This window comes from Eulemur rufifrons, chromosome 15, assembly GCF_041146395.1.
Source record: "Eulemur rufifrons isolate Redbay chromosome 15, OSU_ERuf_1, whole genome shotgun sequence".
In the NCBI taxonomy this organism is placed as follows: domain Eukaryota; kingdom Metazoa; phylum Chordata; class Mammalia; order Primates; family Lemuridae; genus Eulemur; species Eulemur rufifrons.
In genome coordinates this window covers 64,989,212-65,008,417 of record NC_090997.1, presented here as the reverse complement: position 1 = coordinate 65,008,417, position 19,206 = coordinate 64,989,212, and the positions used below count along the sequence as shown (strand labels likewise).

The 19,206-nt window shown below is 36.0% G+C and overlaps 1 protein-coding gene across 2 annotated transcripts in view; it reads left to right on the top strand.

Moving 5' to 3' along the window:
- The window catches only part of LAMA4 (laminin subunit alpha 4), a 133,744-nt gene that overhangs the window by 103,196 nt on the left and 11,342 nt on the right, over positions 1-19,206 (top strand). For both annotated transcript variants that reach the window (XM_069489006.1, XM_069489005.1), the window contains exons 23-32: positions 162-333; positions 2,688-2,819; positions 4,361-4,503; positions 5,397-5,535; positions 5,975-6,112; positions 8,279-8,412; positions 9,323-9,487; positions 10,291-10,444; positions 17,119-17,306; positions 18,811-19,000. In XM_069489006.1, the coding sequence (XP_069345107.1) occupies positions 162-333; positions 2,688-2,819; positions 4,361-4,503; positions 5,397-5,535; positions 5,975-6,112; positions 8,279-8,412; positions 9,323-9,487; positions 10,291-10,444; positions 17,119-17,306; positions 18,811-19,000 (1,555 nt within the window). The remainder of the gene's footprint in view (positions 1-161; positions 334-2,687; positions 2,820-4,360; positions 4,504-5,396; positions 5,536-5,974; positions 6,113-8,278; positions 8,413-9,322; positions 9,488-10,290; positions 10,445-17,118; positions 17,307-18,810; positions 19,001-19,206) is intronic.

The window sequence follows — 19,206 nt, the reverse complement described above, 5'->3', positions numbered from 1 at the left end:
TTACCTGTAAATACTTCTTTATCTCTTCCATGCAGACAACAGGACTTCATTTAAATGTTGTGAGATCCACAGAAGATGTTATGAGAATGCATTAAAGGGGCCTCACTTGAAAAGAATGACAGAAACTGTAATTTCATATGACCCTCATGTTTCCATTTCAGAGATAAACTGGCCTTCACTCAGAGTCGGGCTGCCAGTTACTTCTTTGACGGCTCTAGTTATGCTGTGGTGAGGGACATCACGAGGAGAGGGAAATTTGGTCAGGTGACTCGCTTTGACATAGAAGTTCGAACCCCAGCTGACAACGCCCTAATTCTCCTGATGGTCAATGGAGTGAGTAAAAATAAAAGTCCTACTTATTCTCCTTTATTTCCATTACTTTCTGTTAGTCACATTTTCAGGAACCTTCCCAGATTGAGTGTGTCACACCATCAAACTGAAATTCTAGTTTAGAAAACAAAATTGGATTTTTTTATTCTTCAGGGAAGTAATTACATCAATAAATAAAAGCAGCCCTGAGATGCATTTCTCCATGCTGCATGCTTTAGATACATAGTACACATATACTAATACGCCCACACACACATCTTTATTTATAAGTGATATATATGTACCATACAGATATAAGTATGGTATGAAACATTCAAAACTAGCAATAAAAGGCAAATTATGTAACGATGAAATAAAAGATTAAATACAAATAGATAAAATATTTAAAATAAAGATGAAATTAAATTAAATTAATTTTTATTAATGATACAGAAACCCTTTTTCTCTCACTAAAAATTATTTTTAATAGCAATGTTAGTGAGAGCAATGTAATTAAATATGCTAAATATTTTGAAAATTTTGTTAAGCTCTTTGTGATACAGTGATTCAAAAGTCTTATCCTAAGTACAGCTTATTTCAACACTATGGTTTCTTGGCTGTCATAACTGGACAAGATACTTCATAAAAATAAAAAAAAAATGTAAGAGGTATATCATTGGCTTTGCCTACTAAATCATATACAGTTTTTAATTACATTCACCAAGTGCTAAGGTTGTCTTTGCAATTTCACTGGTATATTTTCCTTTTTCCTAATGTCAGTTCTTGCAAGCTAATAAGATATTGTATCATATGTGAACTTTAATAAAATGGTTCAAAAGCCATTGAAAATTTTCATTTGAAAGATTTTTAAGCAGGTGAAAAATTTCTTGCCACAAATGTTTTAATAGTACAGATGTGAGAGTTTTTGTAGGTGTGCACTTACATTATTTCCTTCAACAAAATCACTCAATAGTAGAAAAATTTCCAAACGTCTTTTTAAAGGACGATCTCTCCACAGTATAATTGTATTAAAAAAAAAAAGTTACTTTTTCATCCATTGTTATAATAATATCCTTACCTTGATGTGACAGTATGTTTATTTTTTGAAATAACCAGTAGCTTTCATACTACTGAAAGACATTTGACATCATAAATAAAATTCAACAAATTTAGAATAATTCATTTTATAAAGAAAAATGTGTTACTCTCTTTAAATATGGACAGCATTTCTAGTAACTTGTAGGAAGTAACCGGCAAGTGTCTATGTGTTTCAAAATATTTTCACACCACTCTACATCTCAATACAAAATGAATGTAAATATTCTATTATTTTGGTTTTATCACCCATAAACCCATGTAACTAAGCACATACAAACTACAATAAATTGCAACAGGCTAGAAGCAAAGAAATGGGGATGGGGGGAGGCCACCTTCAACCCTTCAAGTGTGGACCCTTCTTGGGAAGCCATGAAAGTCTAACAAAAGGATGAAATGAAAGCCTAGAGTCAGTGGCCCTTGTATTCAATATTAAAAGGTTAGTGTCTTTCTCTATTTTAGATTTTTAAAATGGATATATATAGAAGTTGAAATATTTTCTTCCTAAAGCCCAGTGGATTGTTTTCCACACTTTCAGGAATATACAAACTCCACTCAGGAGAGCACCTCCTATAGAATAGGGACTTTACCACAATGCTTTATTATTGAAATGAGTTGAACTCTTTTATCTATGAGCTATCTTCTGAAACAAGCAAACCTGATCGGTATTACTTGAGTATTAGCAAATTACTTTGGTTCTCAAACATTATGTGGTCCAAGTGCATAATAATTCCATATTTATTTACATAAATCCAGTGTCTCAAAATAAAACAGAATTGGCCTTCTTTTTCTTATACCCATATTTTCTGATAATTTGGGGGAATTATTTTCAATATTCCTTGAAATTATTGCTTAATATTGCCAATTTTTATCTTAAAATGAATGCTATCATATCTATTGACTTGCTATGATTTTCACAAGTTGCCCTAAAGACTAGGCAGTTGAATAAACATGGTACATTGCATTCTGTTTTCAAGAATTTTCAGTAATGTAGACTTATAACTTCATCCATTAATTTGTAAAGTAGAATAAAAACAAGATAGTTATTTTAAATATTTAAATAACTGTTAATACTTCTGTGTATTTGTATGAGAAATAATTGCTGACATGGAAGTAGTTGTCATTTTTATTTCATAATAGTAAGGGCATCAGACTTCCTTAGTCTTCAAATAATTTCAATAATAAAGAATACAATCATCTTTTCATTTCTGAAATTCAGCTAAATACAACTCTACTTTCATAAAAGCAGATGCTCCTATCTTACAATTTCTTTCTCTCCACAGAGTATGTTTTTCAGCCTGGAAATGCGCAATGGTTACCTACATGTGTTCTATGACTTTGGATTCAGCAATGGCCCTGTGCATCTTGAAGACACGTTGAAGAAAGCTCAAATTAATGATGCAAAATACCATGAGGTATGAATCGTTCTAGTTTGGGTGGTTTTGTTTTTGTTTTTGTTTTTATCTTTCATACTTAGATCTATTGATCTAATCAGGTGGTCAAATGAGATAAATGAGATGAACAATTTCATATCTAAAGAACATATCTAAAGTGAAGGGCCCTCATCTACTCAATCCCAGGAAAACATTTGCTTTAAAAGAATAGATGTCTTTGTCATACATATTGACGTTTCTAATAGAAAATGTCACTGAAAGATTCTTTACAAGTGCTTCATTAACCAAAAAGCTCCTGTTAATCTTAAATATCTCAATCACAAAGGTACTCCTAGAGTATCCTTCCATACATTTGTTGAACATGCCAGAGTGTAGATACACGGCCTTTTTTATTTATCCTTTGAGCCCCACTAAATGTAACAAGAGTAGATATAAATAAATGTAGAATTTTCTTTTAAACCATTTATCCAGAGTTTATAAAATACTAACACAGTTTGCCTCATAAAGAGAACTCACAAAGAATGCCCTTAGTCTTGAAACAGATTACAATCTACTGAAAATATATTTTGTCCATTTTCATTAGCAACTATTAATACTTTCAATATGTAATTCAGTAAGGTATATAAAAACATGTCTTTTACATCGAACCACAATGCAGGGGTAGGAGGTTATATTTTCCATTCCAGTTCAAAATCAGTAGCCTTCATAAAGATGATTTATAATAAAAGAATATTTTAGCTATTTGTCTGACTAGCATTTTTGCAGATTCATTAGCAATGCTCACTATATCACCAAAAAAATGACAGCTGGTAACATACAGTCTAGAGTCCAGAAGGCACCTGCTTGAGAATACAGTAGTGGTTACCAGAATTCAGAGGATGAGGGAAATGAGTAATTTTGTTTAATGGGTATAAAGTTTCAGTTATGCTAGATGAATAAGTTCTAGAGATCTGCTACAATGTAGTGCCTATAAGTTAACAATAATTCAAAATTTATTAAGAGGGTAGATTTCATGTTAAAAGTATATAACACACACACACACACACACACACGAAAAACAAAAACCACAAAGGGAACCAAGACATCTTTGGGAAGTGTTGGATATGTCTATGGCCTTGATTGTGGGGATGGTGTGATGGGTGTTCGCATATGCCTAAACTCATCAGATTGTATATGTTAAGTATGTGCCGTTCTTTGCATATTGATTATACCTCAATGAAGCAGTTAAAATAATAAGAAGAAGAAGGCACCTGCTTATAGTTCTTTCTCAAATCCCCTCAGAAGGGGCAGGAGAAAACAGTAGGTCTCAAGGCAAAGTAATTCTGGGGCCAGCTCCCTCTCCATATAGACATCCTTCCCCAGGAAACGTGAACTTCTCATTGAATAGGCAAGAGTTTTCATGTCTATAAGAAAGGAAAATCCATTCCCCATTTTGTGGATAAACAAGCACAAGAACATGGAGGACCAGCTGTTATATCCAGAATAATTAAAATACAGAGAAGTCTTCAAAAAGCTGATTATTAAGTAGATGATCAAGACTTACTGTCTATTATTTCTCACAGATCTCAATCATTTACCACAATGATAAGAAAATGATCTTGGTAGTTGACAGACGACATATCAAGAGCATGGATAATGAAAAGATGAAGATACCTTTTACAGATATATACATTGGAGGAGCTCCCCCAGAAGTCTTACAATCCAGGTAATGTTTTCTGTTTAGTAGCCGTTTGCTCCTAGCAATGTACTGGGCTGAGTAGTCAACATGCAGGGAAGAGCTAGTAACAGGTTTAAACACCCCCAACTTGCTACTTCTACACACGGGCACAGACACAGGCACACACATTCATGCACTTGCAGGCCCTCTGCAGCCGGTCCTCGTGAGCTCTTAGAACACAGTATGATGCAGTATTTCTCATCGGCAAGAGGAAAGGTGGAATATGTGTATTGTGTGAAGCAAAGCATCATTTGACCCTTTACTTTTGCTTTAGGCTTAAACTTATTTTGAACTGTCCGATAGCATCTGAGGGCACGCAAATTTTTAAGATTATCCAAGGAGCTGCAGATTATGTGAAATGGAACATTAGGACATTCCTCTAGCCTTAGTGTGTTGCAAATAATGCCAAAAATATGGGTTCATTACCTAAGTGGATTAGTGGCAGTCTGAAGACCTCAGTTCAAATCCTAAACTTACCACTTTTGACATAAGAAAATAACTTGTCTCTTAGTTTCATTTTATAAGTTAAGCCCTGCAAAATTGCCTAGAGTTGACTATTTTTGACCTACAGTATGTCAATTCCCTATGATTCAACCTAATCTCACCAAATTGTTTTGGAGATAAAATGGGATAATGTAAGTTAAAGGATTGTAGAAAACTATAAAGAAGTAAACAAATTGGCTTGACTCAGAACAAAATTCTTAGACAGGCAAAGATTAGACATTATTGTGTGCTTATCAAAGAAAGTATGAGAGTGTGAACGAGTATAAAGTCATTACAAATGACTATAAATAAAAACAAATTCCATAGACTTCATAAGCAGGGTGACATCATCCTCATTATCATGGTTATATCAATGAAGCCTGACTTTTCTTTTCCAGGGCGCTAAGAGCACACCTTCCCCTAGATATCAACTTCAGAGGATGTATGAAGGGTTTCCAGTTCCAAAAGAAAGATTTCAATTTACTGGAACAGACAGAAACCCTGGGAGTTGGTTATGGATGCCCAGAAGATTCCCTTGTAAGAAACATTCAGTCAAAAGCTTTTAAATAAACAGACACAAAACTTATCACTTTCAAAAGCTGGAAAAGCTGTTTTCTGTTTCCCTGTGATCCTAGGTACACCTTAGGCTCCTTTCTGCCACCAGCAGAAAGAAAAATCACTAAGCTAGAAAGGCTTGTGGTGCTCTTCTGTGACTTGTTCATTTGCTTCGGTGGGTCATCTGAAACCCAGAGAGGCTGCATGAGTGTCATTGATCACTCAGGCTGGGGGAAGGGCAGACACTGAAACTCTGTTAGAGGAGCTTATGGCTTATGCCTGAATTCCAGCATAAACCAGAAGTCGAAACATAACTGTTTATATAGAAACTAACGGACAAGGCCCTCCATATGTGAAAAGTTGACATGTTAAGCATTTGGTAATTATCAAAAACACTATATCCACTTTTCTTGGCACACAGATATCTCGCAGAGCATATTTCAATGGGCAGAGTTTCATTGCTTCAACTCAGAAAATATCTTTCTTTGATGGCTTTGAAGGAGGTTTTAATTTCCGAACATTACAACCAAATGGGTTACTATTCTATTACGCTTCAGGGGTAAGTATTTGTTTTTCCCTGAGGAAACTTCTTTGTGATAATTTTTGTCTATTAAAAGTAATTTTTAGTCATGTAAAATCAATTTTCTATTCAGATTAATTTTGATTCATGTACATACACAGAATGCCTCATTTCGGCTACTTTGTAAAATATTATATGTATTATACACAGGAAGTTCTGAACCTGGAATTCACAGACCCCTCCCCCCAGGGGTTCATAGACAGAATTCAGGAGGTCTGCAAATTTGGATGGGAAAAAAATCACATCTTTATTTTGTCTAACTGAAATTTATTATTTTCTTTAATTATGAATGTAGGCAACAAACCACAGTAGTATTAGCAGTACCTGTGACTTTGTCATTAATAGAAATCACGGATATTTTTTGTTTCATATTATAATTGTCACAGATATCTCAAAATGTCATTGCTACTTCTAAATTACAGTAGTTATTAGATCTGCTACTAGATCTTAGTATTTAATGCCTTAATAAAAAGTATACACATATTACTACATCACAGATTTATTGTTTTAGTATTTTGAAAACTATATTTCAATGTAATTGGTTTCCTTTGTATCCCTACGTATTTTGTTTCATTCATTTTATTTTTATTTATTTATTTGTATATATTCATAGGGTACAAGTGCAATTCTGCTACATTGATGTATTGCACTGTGGTGAAGTCGGGGCCTTCAGTGCAGCCATCACTGGAGCAACGCGCATTGTACCCACCAAGCAGCCTCCCGAGGTCCACCCTCCTCCCACCCCCATCCCCATCCCTCTGAGTCTCCATTGTCCATCATTTCACACCCTGCTTCCATGTATACACATTATTTGGCTCCTACTTATAAGTGAGAACATTTGGTATTTGTCCTTCTGTGTCTGAATCATTTCATTTAAGGTAATGGCCTCTAGTTCCATCCATGTTACTGCAAAAGACATAATTTCATTCTTCTTTATGGCTGAATAGTACTCCACTGTGTATATATACCATATTTTCTTCATCCAGTCCTCTGTTGAGGACACTTAGGTTGATTCCATACCTTTGCTATTGTGAATAGTACTGTGATAATCATATGAGTGCAGGTATCTTTTTGATATAATGATTCCTTTATATATTTTGTTTCATGCATTTTAAAACATTATTTTATCTAGGGGTCCATATGGAAGTGTTTCTGGCACTAAAAATGAGAAGAACCCCTGTTTGTATGTTATGAACAAACACATTTGTGATTTAGTTTATAAAAGAGTAAAAAAAAACATACATACTTCTCTGTTCTTGGATTTGCTATAGAACACTTGAGCTCAGCTCATAAAAATATCTTATTTCAAAAATGAAATAAGGTCTGTAGAGGATTGGTGACCCTAAGATCTAACTGATGAAAAGGTCATCACCAACATATACACTGATGGGCCAGATCATAATTTCTGAAATCAGCTTTCACTTTTCATATAGATGATCTGCATCTGTCACATTTATATCTGATTTAATTTAAATCAGTAGCATCTTTGAGAACTCACTCAAAACATTTGTGGGACCTCTGCCCCTAAACCTGCCTCAGATTACCCTGGTTAGTTAAATAACACTTTTTATCCACAAAACATAGTCTATTTTGAGGGCAGACTTTAGAGGTTTGTGCCCATGCAAGGAAAGAGAAGTAAGATTAACATTTGCCAATATTTTAAGACAAGCAATAAGCAAATTTGGAAAAAGAATTAACTTCTGCTTACTAAAAATTTTTTTTCTGTCTCTATAAATGAAAAGTGAAACATTTAAAAAAGCCAAACTTGGAAATTAACTATTGCCTAGTCATCTAGCTACATCCCCAAGGAGATCCAAATATTGTCTTTTCAACAGGGATTCAAAGTAAGATTGAAAGTAAGAAGGTAACTGAGGCTGGGACGAAAACTCTCAGCATAACAAAGTCACCAAAAATGTTCAGTTCAAAATATAAAAGATTCATTTTTCCATGGAAACATGTCTAATTTTATAAGCAATACCAATACAAACAACAGGGTATTTTTTTTTTTTTTGGTTAGTCATAGAAATTATTTTACAAGCAAATTTCCTGCACACTGCGTGTTCCTTTGAGCAATACCATTAAGTGAATGTTGAAAATGTGTGGATCCCTGGACTCCCTACTTAAAGGCCTGTGTTCGCATTTCAGTCAGACGTGTTCTCCATTTCACTGGATAACGGTACGGTCGTCATGGATGTGAAGGGAGTCAAAGTTCCGTCGGCAGATAAGCAGTACAATGATGGGCTGTCCCACTTCATCATTACCTCTGTCTCACCCACGAGGTAGAACTTCTCGCTTATGTTCTTTCCCGATGTCTATTTCTAGGACGTGATTTTGTCAAATGCCACTATGAATAATAGGCTATCCTATTGCTTTTCTAGTGTGAAAACAAAAGTGCTAGAAGGAACAACTTATCTTCCTTTAAAAAATTGCTATTAATTTCCAAGATATGTCAAATAAATCACTACAAAATTACCTAAAATGAATTAAAGGTTTTAATCTCTTTGAGAGAAGTGCCTATGCATACTATGTACTGAATGGAATGCACTGTTTTGCACATAGAAGGAGCCTGGAAAACACTGGTCTTGTTTAGACATTGAATTAAACAATTGAGGATACCGCATTTATGGCCACATTTTAAAAACTCTGACTTTATCTTTAAAATATGTGATACTTAATTTTTTTCATAATAAAAAGCTGTCTGGAACAAGAAATCAACCTGTGTTGTATGTAGAGTGCTGCTATTCCATGTCCACTTTTGTGGAGCCCTCCCATCAAAAGAAATCATTAGTAGGCTTTTTCTAGACTCTATTTCCAATCAGGATCAAATCCATACAATGTGCTTTGCAGTGAAAATGGTCTTCCCCAAAGATCTTCCCTAAATGGTCTTCCCTAAATGATCACCATGAGGTATGTTCTGTTCTATTCACAAAAAAGTAATGCTGATGACTAGTCATCCGAACTTCTTGCTTTATGGGTTTAAATTCCAGTCTTGGTTTGGAGAGTCTTTTTGCATATAGAAATATTCAACCATTTTATCCTGAGCCTCCTGAAGAGTTTGGCAAGTCGATGTCTTCTTGTTAACTCTATGTTCCATTTCAATTCCATGAGAAAACCTGCTTATCCAACCTAGAGTGGAACTCAGGTAAAATGGTCGCTGTGTGGTGTGTAAAGAAGCTTTTTCTTTTGCAGATATGAACTGATAGTAGATAAAAGCAGACATGGGACTAAGAACCCTACCAAAGGTAAAGCAGAACAGACGCAAACCGGTGAAAAGAAGTTTTACTTCGGCGGCTCACCCATCAGTACCCAGTATGCTAATTTCACTGGCTGTATAAGTAATGCCTACTTTACCAGGTACAATATTTTTATTATTAATTAATCTGCATGATTGATAAAGAAGATCAAGACAATAGTGATAATATTTACATTATTAAAACTAAAAACTATGAAATTTATCTGAGGCGCTGGGGACATAATGAAAAGCTTATGTGTGTTTGAGCAACTGTCATACTTGTTTGTGTGTAGGTTTTTTGCCCTTTCGTTTCTGTATGATCTTGGCTAAGCAAGCCTTCATTCTTCACCTGCAAAATGCAGATAATAATAACGCTTGCTTGGTAGGCTTGTTATAGGGATAAATGAGACAATTGCTGCAACTTGTGTAGCACCTGGCATAGAACATGCTTTAGATATTAGATGCAGTTATTTCTGTGCTTGTCATCAATGGTATAGTAGAAAGTAACATACCAAAATTCTTGTTAGAAGTTTAAGAATGTTGTCTTAATTTAATAGGTGACTTTAAACAAAGCCATTAATCTAGGTCCTTAACAAAGACAATAGAGACTCCTTGAGTACAAGAACAAGCAACGAGGAATTTAATAAAGAAACACAGAGGCAGTCCCAAATATCCAGAGTGTGGTGAGGAAAAAACTGTTCGTCAGTGAGAATGTGTGGTGTCAGGCAAATAGTTATTAATTAATTGGTTGAATTATAATTTAAAGGGTTCTGGTTAAGATAGTGGTTGACAGTTAAAGACCCCACCCCCACCCCCCACACACACAAATTTTTAATTGTCAAAATTCTTTGACTTTCATAGTTTTCATCATGTAATTCTAAACGATATTTTTAAAGTTTGTTTTTTTCCTTTGTTACAAACACAGGCTGGATAGAGATGTGGAGGTTGAAGATTTCCAGCGATATTCTGAAAAGGTCCACACTTCTCTTTATGAATGTCCCATTGAGGCTTCACCGTTGTTTCTCCTTCACAAAAAAGGAAAAAATTTCTCAAAGCCTAAAACAAGTCAGAATAAAAAGGTAAAAGATAATGCTGTGCCCACTTTCCAATTGCCCTCATATTCCATGCACACAACTCTAGACATTGCTGCTTTATAGAATTTACTCTAGTTTGTAACTCTGTTATATATATATGCAAGATGGGATTCTTGCAGTATCAGATATTCCACTTTACCAGCTTCGTTGCATTAATTCTTTTTTTGAGACAGAGTCTCACTCTGTTACCCGGGCTAGAGTGCCGTGGCGTCAGCCTAGCTCACAGCAACCTCAAACTCCTGGGCTCAAGCAATTCTCCTGCCTCAGCCTCCCGAGTAGCTGGGACTACAGGCATGCACCACCATGCCTGGTTGGTTAATTTTATATATATATACACATATATATATATATATATATATATATATTTTCTTTTTTTTTTTTTTTTTTAGTTGTCCAGCTAATGTCTTTCTATTCTTTTTTTTTTAGTAGAGACGGGGTCTCGCTCTTGCTCAGGCTGGTCTCGAACTCCTGAGCTCAAACGATCCGCCCGCCTCGGCCTCCCAGAGTGCTAGGATTACAGGCAGGAGCCACCACACCCAGCCAATTCTTTTTTTTTTAATGTAGAAACATTTTTAATTTTTTTTTTAATTTTTAATTTACATGTAATAATTGTACATACTTATGGGATACGGAGTGATATTTCAATACATATTACATAATGTGCAATAATCAAATCAAAGTAATTAGCCTTGCATATCTATCATATCCATCACCTCAAGCATTTATCATTTCTTTGTGTTGGGAACATTCAAAATCCTGCTGTCTAGCTATTTGAAAATAAAGAGATAAATAACAATAAATTATCATTAACTACAGTAACTACAGTCATCCTACAATGCTATGGAGCATTAGAACTTACTCCTCCTATCTAGCTGTAACTTTGTATCTGTTAACCAACCTCTTCCTATCCTCCCCTCCCTCATACCCATCCTAACCTCTAAGAACCACAATTCTATTCTCTACCTCTATGAACTCAACTTTTTTAGCTCCCACATGTGAGTGAGAACATGCAGTTTTTATCTTTCTGTGCCTGTCTTATTTCACTTAACATAATGCCCTCCAGGCTCATCCAAGTTCGTTGCATCAATTCTTGTTCCCAGTGAAACAGTTTGAATTTGCTGTTTACTCACACCTCATTACAATGGTTAAAATTGCTCTGTGCTAAGAAAAAAATTGTATAAATAATACATGTTATTCAGTACTATAATTCTCTAGTATCATTTGCTTTTGTATAAACATCTCAGGCTTTTGTCACAATCATGGAAGTTATTCAAGTTTCTGTTCTTACCCTGATTTTCCCCTCCTTTCTTGACCTTCACTTCAACTATTCACATGCACAATTGATCTGTGACATCAACTAAAGCTACTGCATCATCGAGTTCTGAAATTCCATTCTCTGACTACTATTCTTTCTCATTCCCAGCATGCATGTTATTTGCCTTCATTACAAATGAAAGCCTTAATCCCTTTCCGTTCTTTCAGTCTAACCTCACCACCCTTTTCGTGGTCCAAATTTAACAATACACTCAGGTGTCAGTGCTCCCATCCTGGCCCACGCCACCGTCATCTCTCACCTGAATTATTGTAATAGCCTTTCAGCAGGTCTCCTTGCTTCCATCTGTTTCCTGATAGTCTATTCTCAACACAACAGTCAGATCCTTATAAATATAAATCCTATCATGTCACTCTTCCCAAAGTGGCCCCCATGGCACTCAGAGTAAAAGCCCAAGTCACTACAATTTGTAAGAGGCCCTATGTGATCCATGCTCATTTCCCTGTCTGAGTTCATCTTCTCCCACTTGCCTACCCCACTCACTCTTCTCCCACACCGACCTCTTGACTATTCCTAGGACAGGTCACCTGCACTCCTACCTTAGGCTCTTTATTTGGGCTCTACTTGGACTACTCCTCCCCCAAATACCTGCACAGACAACTTCTCTTCCTTCTAGGATTGCTCAGCTCTCATCTGCTCAATGAGACTTACCTTGACCCCCTCTTTAACACCACAGTCTCCCTCCCATCAGTACTGCTGATCCCTTTTGCCTTCTTCTATTGCTATTTTTCCATAGCACTTACCAAATTTTAATTTATTATTATGTTTTATTTATTACGTTTATTATTTATTGCCTGTCTCCTCTGCTAGAATGCAAGTTCATCTGTTTTGTTCACTGATGTATCTTAAGCATCCAGAACAATGCACAAATGTGCGTTCGAAAACTATTTAGCTATCTGCACCATAGAGTAATAAAGATTAAGTGAGTTAATGAATGAAATGGACTTAGCACAGTTCAAAGCATATAGTAAATAAACATCCAGTGAATATTAGTTGTTATATCTCTGTAAAGCTTTGTGAATGTTTCTGGAGGATCGATTCCTAAAAGTGGAATTGCTTGGCTTAAGGTAATGTGCATTTTCGATATTGAGGCAATGCCAACTTACACTCCTACAAACATCATTTGAAAGAACCTAGTCCCACACAATTGCCAACACTAAATATAATCGAATTTCTAGAATTTTAACAATCTAATGGACAAATATGGCACCTCCTTGAGGATTTGGTTTGCATTTCTCTGAATGCTAATGAGATTGACTATCTTTTCTAGAGAAGAACTGGTTGCCTTCCAATGCTGGCTTCTAGACTGTCAGCAAGCGGAAGTGTCTTCACCAGCTTCCCCCTGACGATTATGTCTTATGTACCTCCCCATATATTTGAGCATATGTGGACCACTTTTTTAAATCCCCATGAAACTTCTCCTTTTGTTCATATATAATCAAAACTTAGCAGTTTTTCAGGATCATTTCCAGAATTTGATGTGGAAGATTAAATGATTCAGGCAGAGAGAAAAGTTCCTTGATTTTTATAAAGGATTTGCTACAAAATACTATGAAGAACTTTTCAGAGGATACCATGAAATTCTGATGGATTCTTATTATCACCTTCATACACTGATGCTAAAAGGCTTACCCTAAGAATATTGTAGCTGGCACTTGAACACTGGTCATTGTCATAGGCAGCAGGTTAACATCACAGATCTATGAGGGAGAGCAGCCTTCTAAAGCAAACACAATTTGCTTTAAATGAACCTAGTTTTCTAAATGAAGCTGTCTATGAAATGTAATTTTCTAACATTCAGTTTCAAAATTACAATCAACAGCCCTACTAACACAAACTTTTCAACATTAACACAACCTTTTCCATATTATAGAAAACTTCTTAACCTTAATGATAAATAGTCTTAGACAGAAACTCAACTTTGTAATAACAAGATACAGAATCACTATAGATTTCACTTGTATTTTATGGTAACTAGAATGTCATTGTTTGCTAATCTTTTCTTGTATTTACCCTTGTTTCAATAGCTTTATAAATAGCTATGAAGAAAAATTTGTGACCTCTGATTTAAATTTTTATCAGTTCTGCATCAAAGTAATTAGTATTGTAATAATTTATTTTCACAATCACCTAGTATTCCATTTTATGCATTTATTATCATTCATTTAATCATTTATAGACTTTGTTTCCAGTTTTCTCCTTTAATGGGTGAAGAACCTTGTGCATAAATCTTTGAGTATATTGCTGAATAAATCTTTAGGATGGATTCTTAGAGATAGAATTACTGTATCAAGGCAAATTCTTTTCCAAAACTGTAACATTGATTTATATTCCACAGAGGTATTTGAGAATACCTGTCTTAACCACCTATATTCCAGCTTTAAGAATTTTCATAATTTTTATGTTTCATATTCAGTTGGGAAAGTAGTTTCTCATTAGGTAATTTAATGTAATAATGAACATTTTATGTATGGTAATAGACATCATTCTGGGGTATCTGGCCAACCACTCTCTTCTCTAAGAACTGGTTCCCTACCCACCAGGCAGGCCCTCTTTTAGATATACAACCTCATTTCCCTGGGTATAGATCACTGAACCAGAGTAGATCATATGAATTAAGCTGCGCTGTCAGATTCTCTTCCTTGGAAACATAGAACTCAGAAAGACTAGCCTGAGCTGGTCATTGAATAGAAAAGATATAAACCTAAGAGCTCTATGTTAATTATGCACAGAAAAAAAAAAAGCTGCTTTATAGAAAGAGTGAAAAGCAGAAAGCTGTCCTGCAGAAAAAGAAAAATGAAAGTGGATACTGAGAATCAAAGCTGAGATACCAGAAACCTTCAGAAAGGGAGTGCCCTGATTCACTCTAGCTTTTCAATTCCTGATTCTGGGCCCTGGTGGGACCCCACTATATTATCTTCTCTTGGACTGTGTAAGATACCCCTGTACCCTTATAACAGGTTGCTCTCTTTTTCTTCAGTAGCTCAACTAGCTTGGCTGTTATCTGACAAAAGAGTCTTGCTACATTGAAATTGGTACCACCAGTGAAATAGAAATTAACAGGGCCTCAGAGAAAAACACTGCAATGGTAAAGTTAAAGTCTAGTGGGGTTTAGTGAGAATCCCTATGTACATACCCATTTTAGGATAATAAACTGAGTCTCTGTGTATAGTAGTAATCAAGTTATAACTTGTCTTGTTTATCATTATTAAGAGCATATATCCACAGAGGATTTAGAGTATTTGGTTGCTATATATAAAGATACTATAGTTTATTAATTTTTGCAGCAGATGAGAAACAGCCTAGTTCATGTCTCACACATTGAAGCACGGTAAGGCAAGGCTGGTAAATTGAGAATGTCCTGTTTCTAATAACCCCATGCTTTGCTAAGCCTCTGGAGCTCAGTGGATACACTGGTCAAGAAAGAGTGAGATCCTTGCCATCGAAATGGAGAGAACAGAGAGCAGCCAGAGTTGGGGAAAGTCCCCAACTCCCGCCCCATCCCACTCTTTTGCCCCCACCCTCCAGGCCCTGTGCAAAGGATTTCTGGCTGGGCCCCTGACTGAGACAAAGGTGATTGTATCTCCCATTATAAGGCATGTTATTGTAAGGATTGACACACAGCCTGGGTTTGGGGAAATTTCTTAAGACATATTAGAGGAAAAGAATCTCCCCGTAGCCCCACTCCAGCCCATTCTGCCCACCCATGGCTTGAAGCTATGGCCATTATTTGCAGGTGAGCGCCTGGACCAAAAATTATTGGTCACTGGGTGTATTTCCTCCATCTAAGAGAGAAACCTTGCTTCTGTAGCAGTGATTCGGGTTCTGAGTCCTGACGACTAACGTAAGGAGGAGAAGAGGGACTAGTGGAACCAGGTGGGCTTTCCTTTGGGATGTGTGAAGCTATGAGCTCCCATCTCTTTTTCTCCAACCTAACCCTGAGAGACTCCACTGCCAGAACCTGACTGTAAGAGCTGCTGCCCCAAAAGCAGGAAGCTGGCACAGCTGGTCTGCCCTTGAATTAATTAACCTGCCTTCTGCCCACTACGTCTAGATTTTGAGGGTAATTCTGGGATTTGGCTGAAACACTGACTTTTTGGAGGTCTTGTCTTTTGCCCATACAAGATTAAGGGTTTTATTGCCAGTCTGTTCCAATCTGCATTATATCTTCCAGAAATTTCACACTGCTTCTTTCTGCTAGTAGAAACCCTTCTAGATTTCCAGGACTGCTGTGGGTTATTTTTACGTGTATAGTTCTTCTGACATTTCAGTGGGAATTAGGGAGAGAGGAAAATAAATGTGTGTGTTCATCCAACAATCCTGAATGAGAACTTGTCTTTTCTTTTCTAATCGTGGCTCTTGCTGTGCTCTCGCCTTTCCTCCCTGCTGCCGCACATTTCCTCCCCATCAGCCCTTCCTTTGACTCTAGCAAGTCATGTAAGGTCCTTTCTAACCGGCACCTGCCTGTTTTCCAATTTGCTATTTATATACTTGTTTCTCCAAATTGATTTTCTGTTCCTTAAAAAACAGGAATCATTTCTCACTCACTTTTCTATTCCCCACAGTGCACCACCCACAGAAGGCATGTAGAAACATTGAATTCTTTCCCTCCACTTCTACCCATTCGATACTCAAACGTTTGATATTCAAAGCTTGAATAAATAACTAAATGCTTGGATTTATTTGCATTTACTTTTATTTTGCTTCAGAAATTAAAACTAAATACTCATTAAATATTAGGCTATACTTTCACAACTTTAAATATTAACAGAGTGCAATTTTAAGAGCATGATAAAATGTTTAAAAATTATTCTCTATCCTTTCACATAAAATTTTGCTACATATCCTATCACCAAAAATATTTTTAAGTATTTTGAAGATGTTGCCAAGTATGTTAACTTTTTACACTACATGTATAAATAATAATCTGTGTATAAAGTAATATTGACGCCCATATGGGGTTTCATTGATTGATTCTCTCAGGGTTTATTTCCAACTTTTCACTGTTGTTTAGATGTGCACTTAATTTATATGATAGAGCAGTTATCTATAGCTTCAGTTTAACTCTGCTTTACTATCACGGATTAGAATCTTGGGTTCGTTAACACGTTATGTCGTTATTACTGCTGCAGCTATTGCTGTCATTTGCTTATAGTGGTATAGGGAGGGAAATATTAGGCAGGGGCCTAATGTTTGAATGGAAAATGTACACATACTATGCAGCTTTTCTAATTACTATTACTATTGGTGAGGACATTACAAATTAATTTTTGCTGCTAGCGTGTCACTTTTATCCCTTAATTTGATTTATTTCCTGTTTTGATAGGGAGAGAAAAGTAAAGATGCACCTTCATGGGATCCTGTTGGCCTGAAATTCCTAGAGCAGAATACTCCCAGAGACTCTCATTGCCACCTTTCCAACAGCCCTAGGGCAATAGAGCACGCCTACCAATATGGAGGAACAGCCAACAGCCGCCAAGAATTTGAACACTTAAGAGGAGATTTTGGTGAAAAGTAAATTAACACACTATGCTTCTAGAAAATTAATGACAAAAGTCATCTTTTTTCCTGTGATCCTCCCTTTCTGTGCCACATTAATCCTATTATTTTATCATCAAAACAAATACTAAATAGTACGTGATTTATGCTTTCCAATAAATTACATTCTCTGTGACTTTTCCGCTAAATGTAAGGTGCATAAAACGGCATTCTGCCAGGAGTTTGATGTGTTTGATCAAAAAGAAAAGTCAATCAAGGAAAGAAAGATGGAACAAGTTTCAAATGACCAATTACCTAATGTTGACATCACCTGCCGTTCCCCATACAAATTGCTTTCAGATTATAAATGGGAATGTATTCTAACTGCTAGAAGGTCAATAAGGAAAGATACTAAAAATACAATGATGCTTGTATGTATTATATTGCCCCTCCACTTGTCTCAAACCCCATCACCTCCTCCCGGTATTTCACAAATCTCCAGGTTATTTACAATTATTGAAGATTTGTTTTTAAAGCTTTAGCGCCCAAATATTTTTACATAGGTTTTGGGGGTTTTTTTGTTTTTGTTTTTTTAGAGACAGGGTCTCACTCTGTCACCCAGGCTGGAACTCCTGGGCTCAAGCAATCCTCCCACCACAGCCTTCTGAGCAGCTAGTACTACAAGCGAACATCCTGCACTCAGCTAATTTTTTTTAGATTTTGTAGAGACAGAGGTCTTGCTATATTGCCCAGGCTGGTCTCTAACTCCTGGCCTCAAGTGATTCTCCAGCCTTAGCCTCCCAAAGTGCTGGGATTACAGGCATGAGCCACTGCACCTGGCCTGGGTTTACACAACTCTTTCAAACATTCATACAGGCAATGCGTCCAGTAAGAAACCTCTAATGCCTTCTAATTTGCTACTTTCCTAATAGGCAGAGTCAGTATTTTGTATTCTTCAGGAATAATTTAATCAAAGTAGAAGTTAATCTAATAAATGTATCTTTATCCATAGCCTGGAGCTAAATTTCCAGAAAGTTTTGTTTAATTTCTACACACTCAGGTGGCTACTTTTAACATGTTTTCAATGTGTGATATCCATCAATTAATTTTTACTGGGAGAAAAATTTAATTTGTATGTTAGTACACAAATAATATCATTTCTATGCAAATGTATCCATACTAATTATGCACTTGTATTTTATCCACATGGATAAGAGTCTTTAACATATAGATTTTTACAAAATTGCAACCATATTTTCAAACCAAGACATTTTGAAATAAGATCCTTAACTGAATAAAACACTTCCTTAGATGTGGAATATATCCCTGTTGTATAAGAAAGTAGAGAATTTACATTTTTGAGCTAGCCATGCTTACTCAATATTCATTAATACTAAGGGAATAATTAGAAGTGATATTGTTTTGGATTAGGTAGAATGGCTACTTATTCATTCTTCCTTACACTGTAGTACTTTGAGAAGTTAGAGATTATCCTCAGTCTCATGTTACATATAGTAAGCTTTTTCTTTTCATTTACCAGATCTCAGTTTTCCATTCGTCTGAAAACTCGTTCCTCCCATGGGATGATTTTCTATGTCTCCGATCAAGAAGAGAATGACTTCATGACTCTATTTTTGGCCCATGGCCGCTTGATTTTCATGTTTAATGTTGGCCACAAGAAGCTGAAGATTAGGAGCCAGGAGAAATACAATGATGGATCGTGGCATGATGTAAGTTGAAGGCAGAGAACAGCATTATCAGCAAATCTACCCTTGTCAAATGGACTGACACTAATGTCCCACCATTGATCTCTCCAGAGAAATAGCCATTACAAAATTCTGCTGCTGTACACTCAGACTTCAATTTCAAAAACTTTTATTAATTCCTTATAAAAATCTCAAAGCATACTATTTAAAAAGAGATGCAGGCTGAGTAT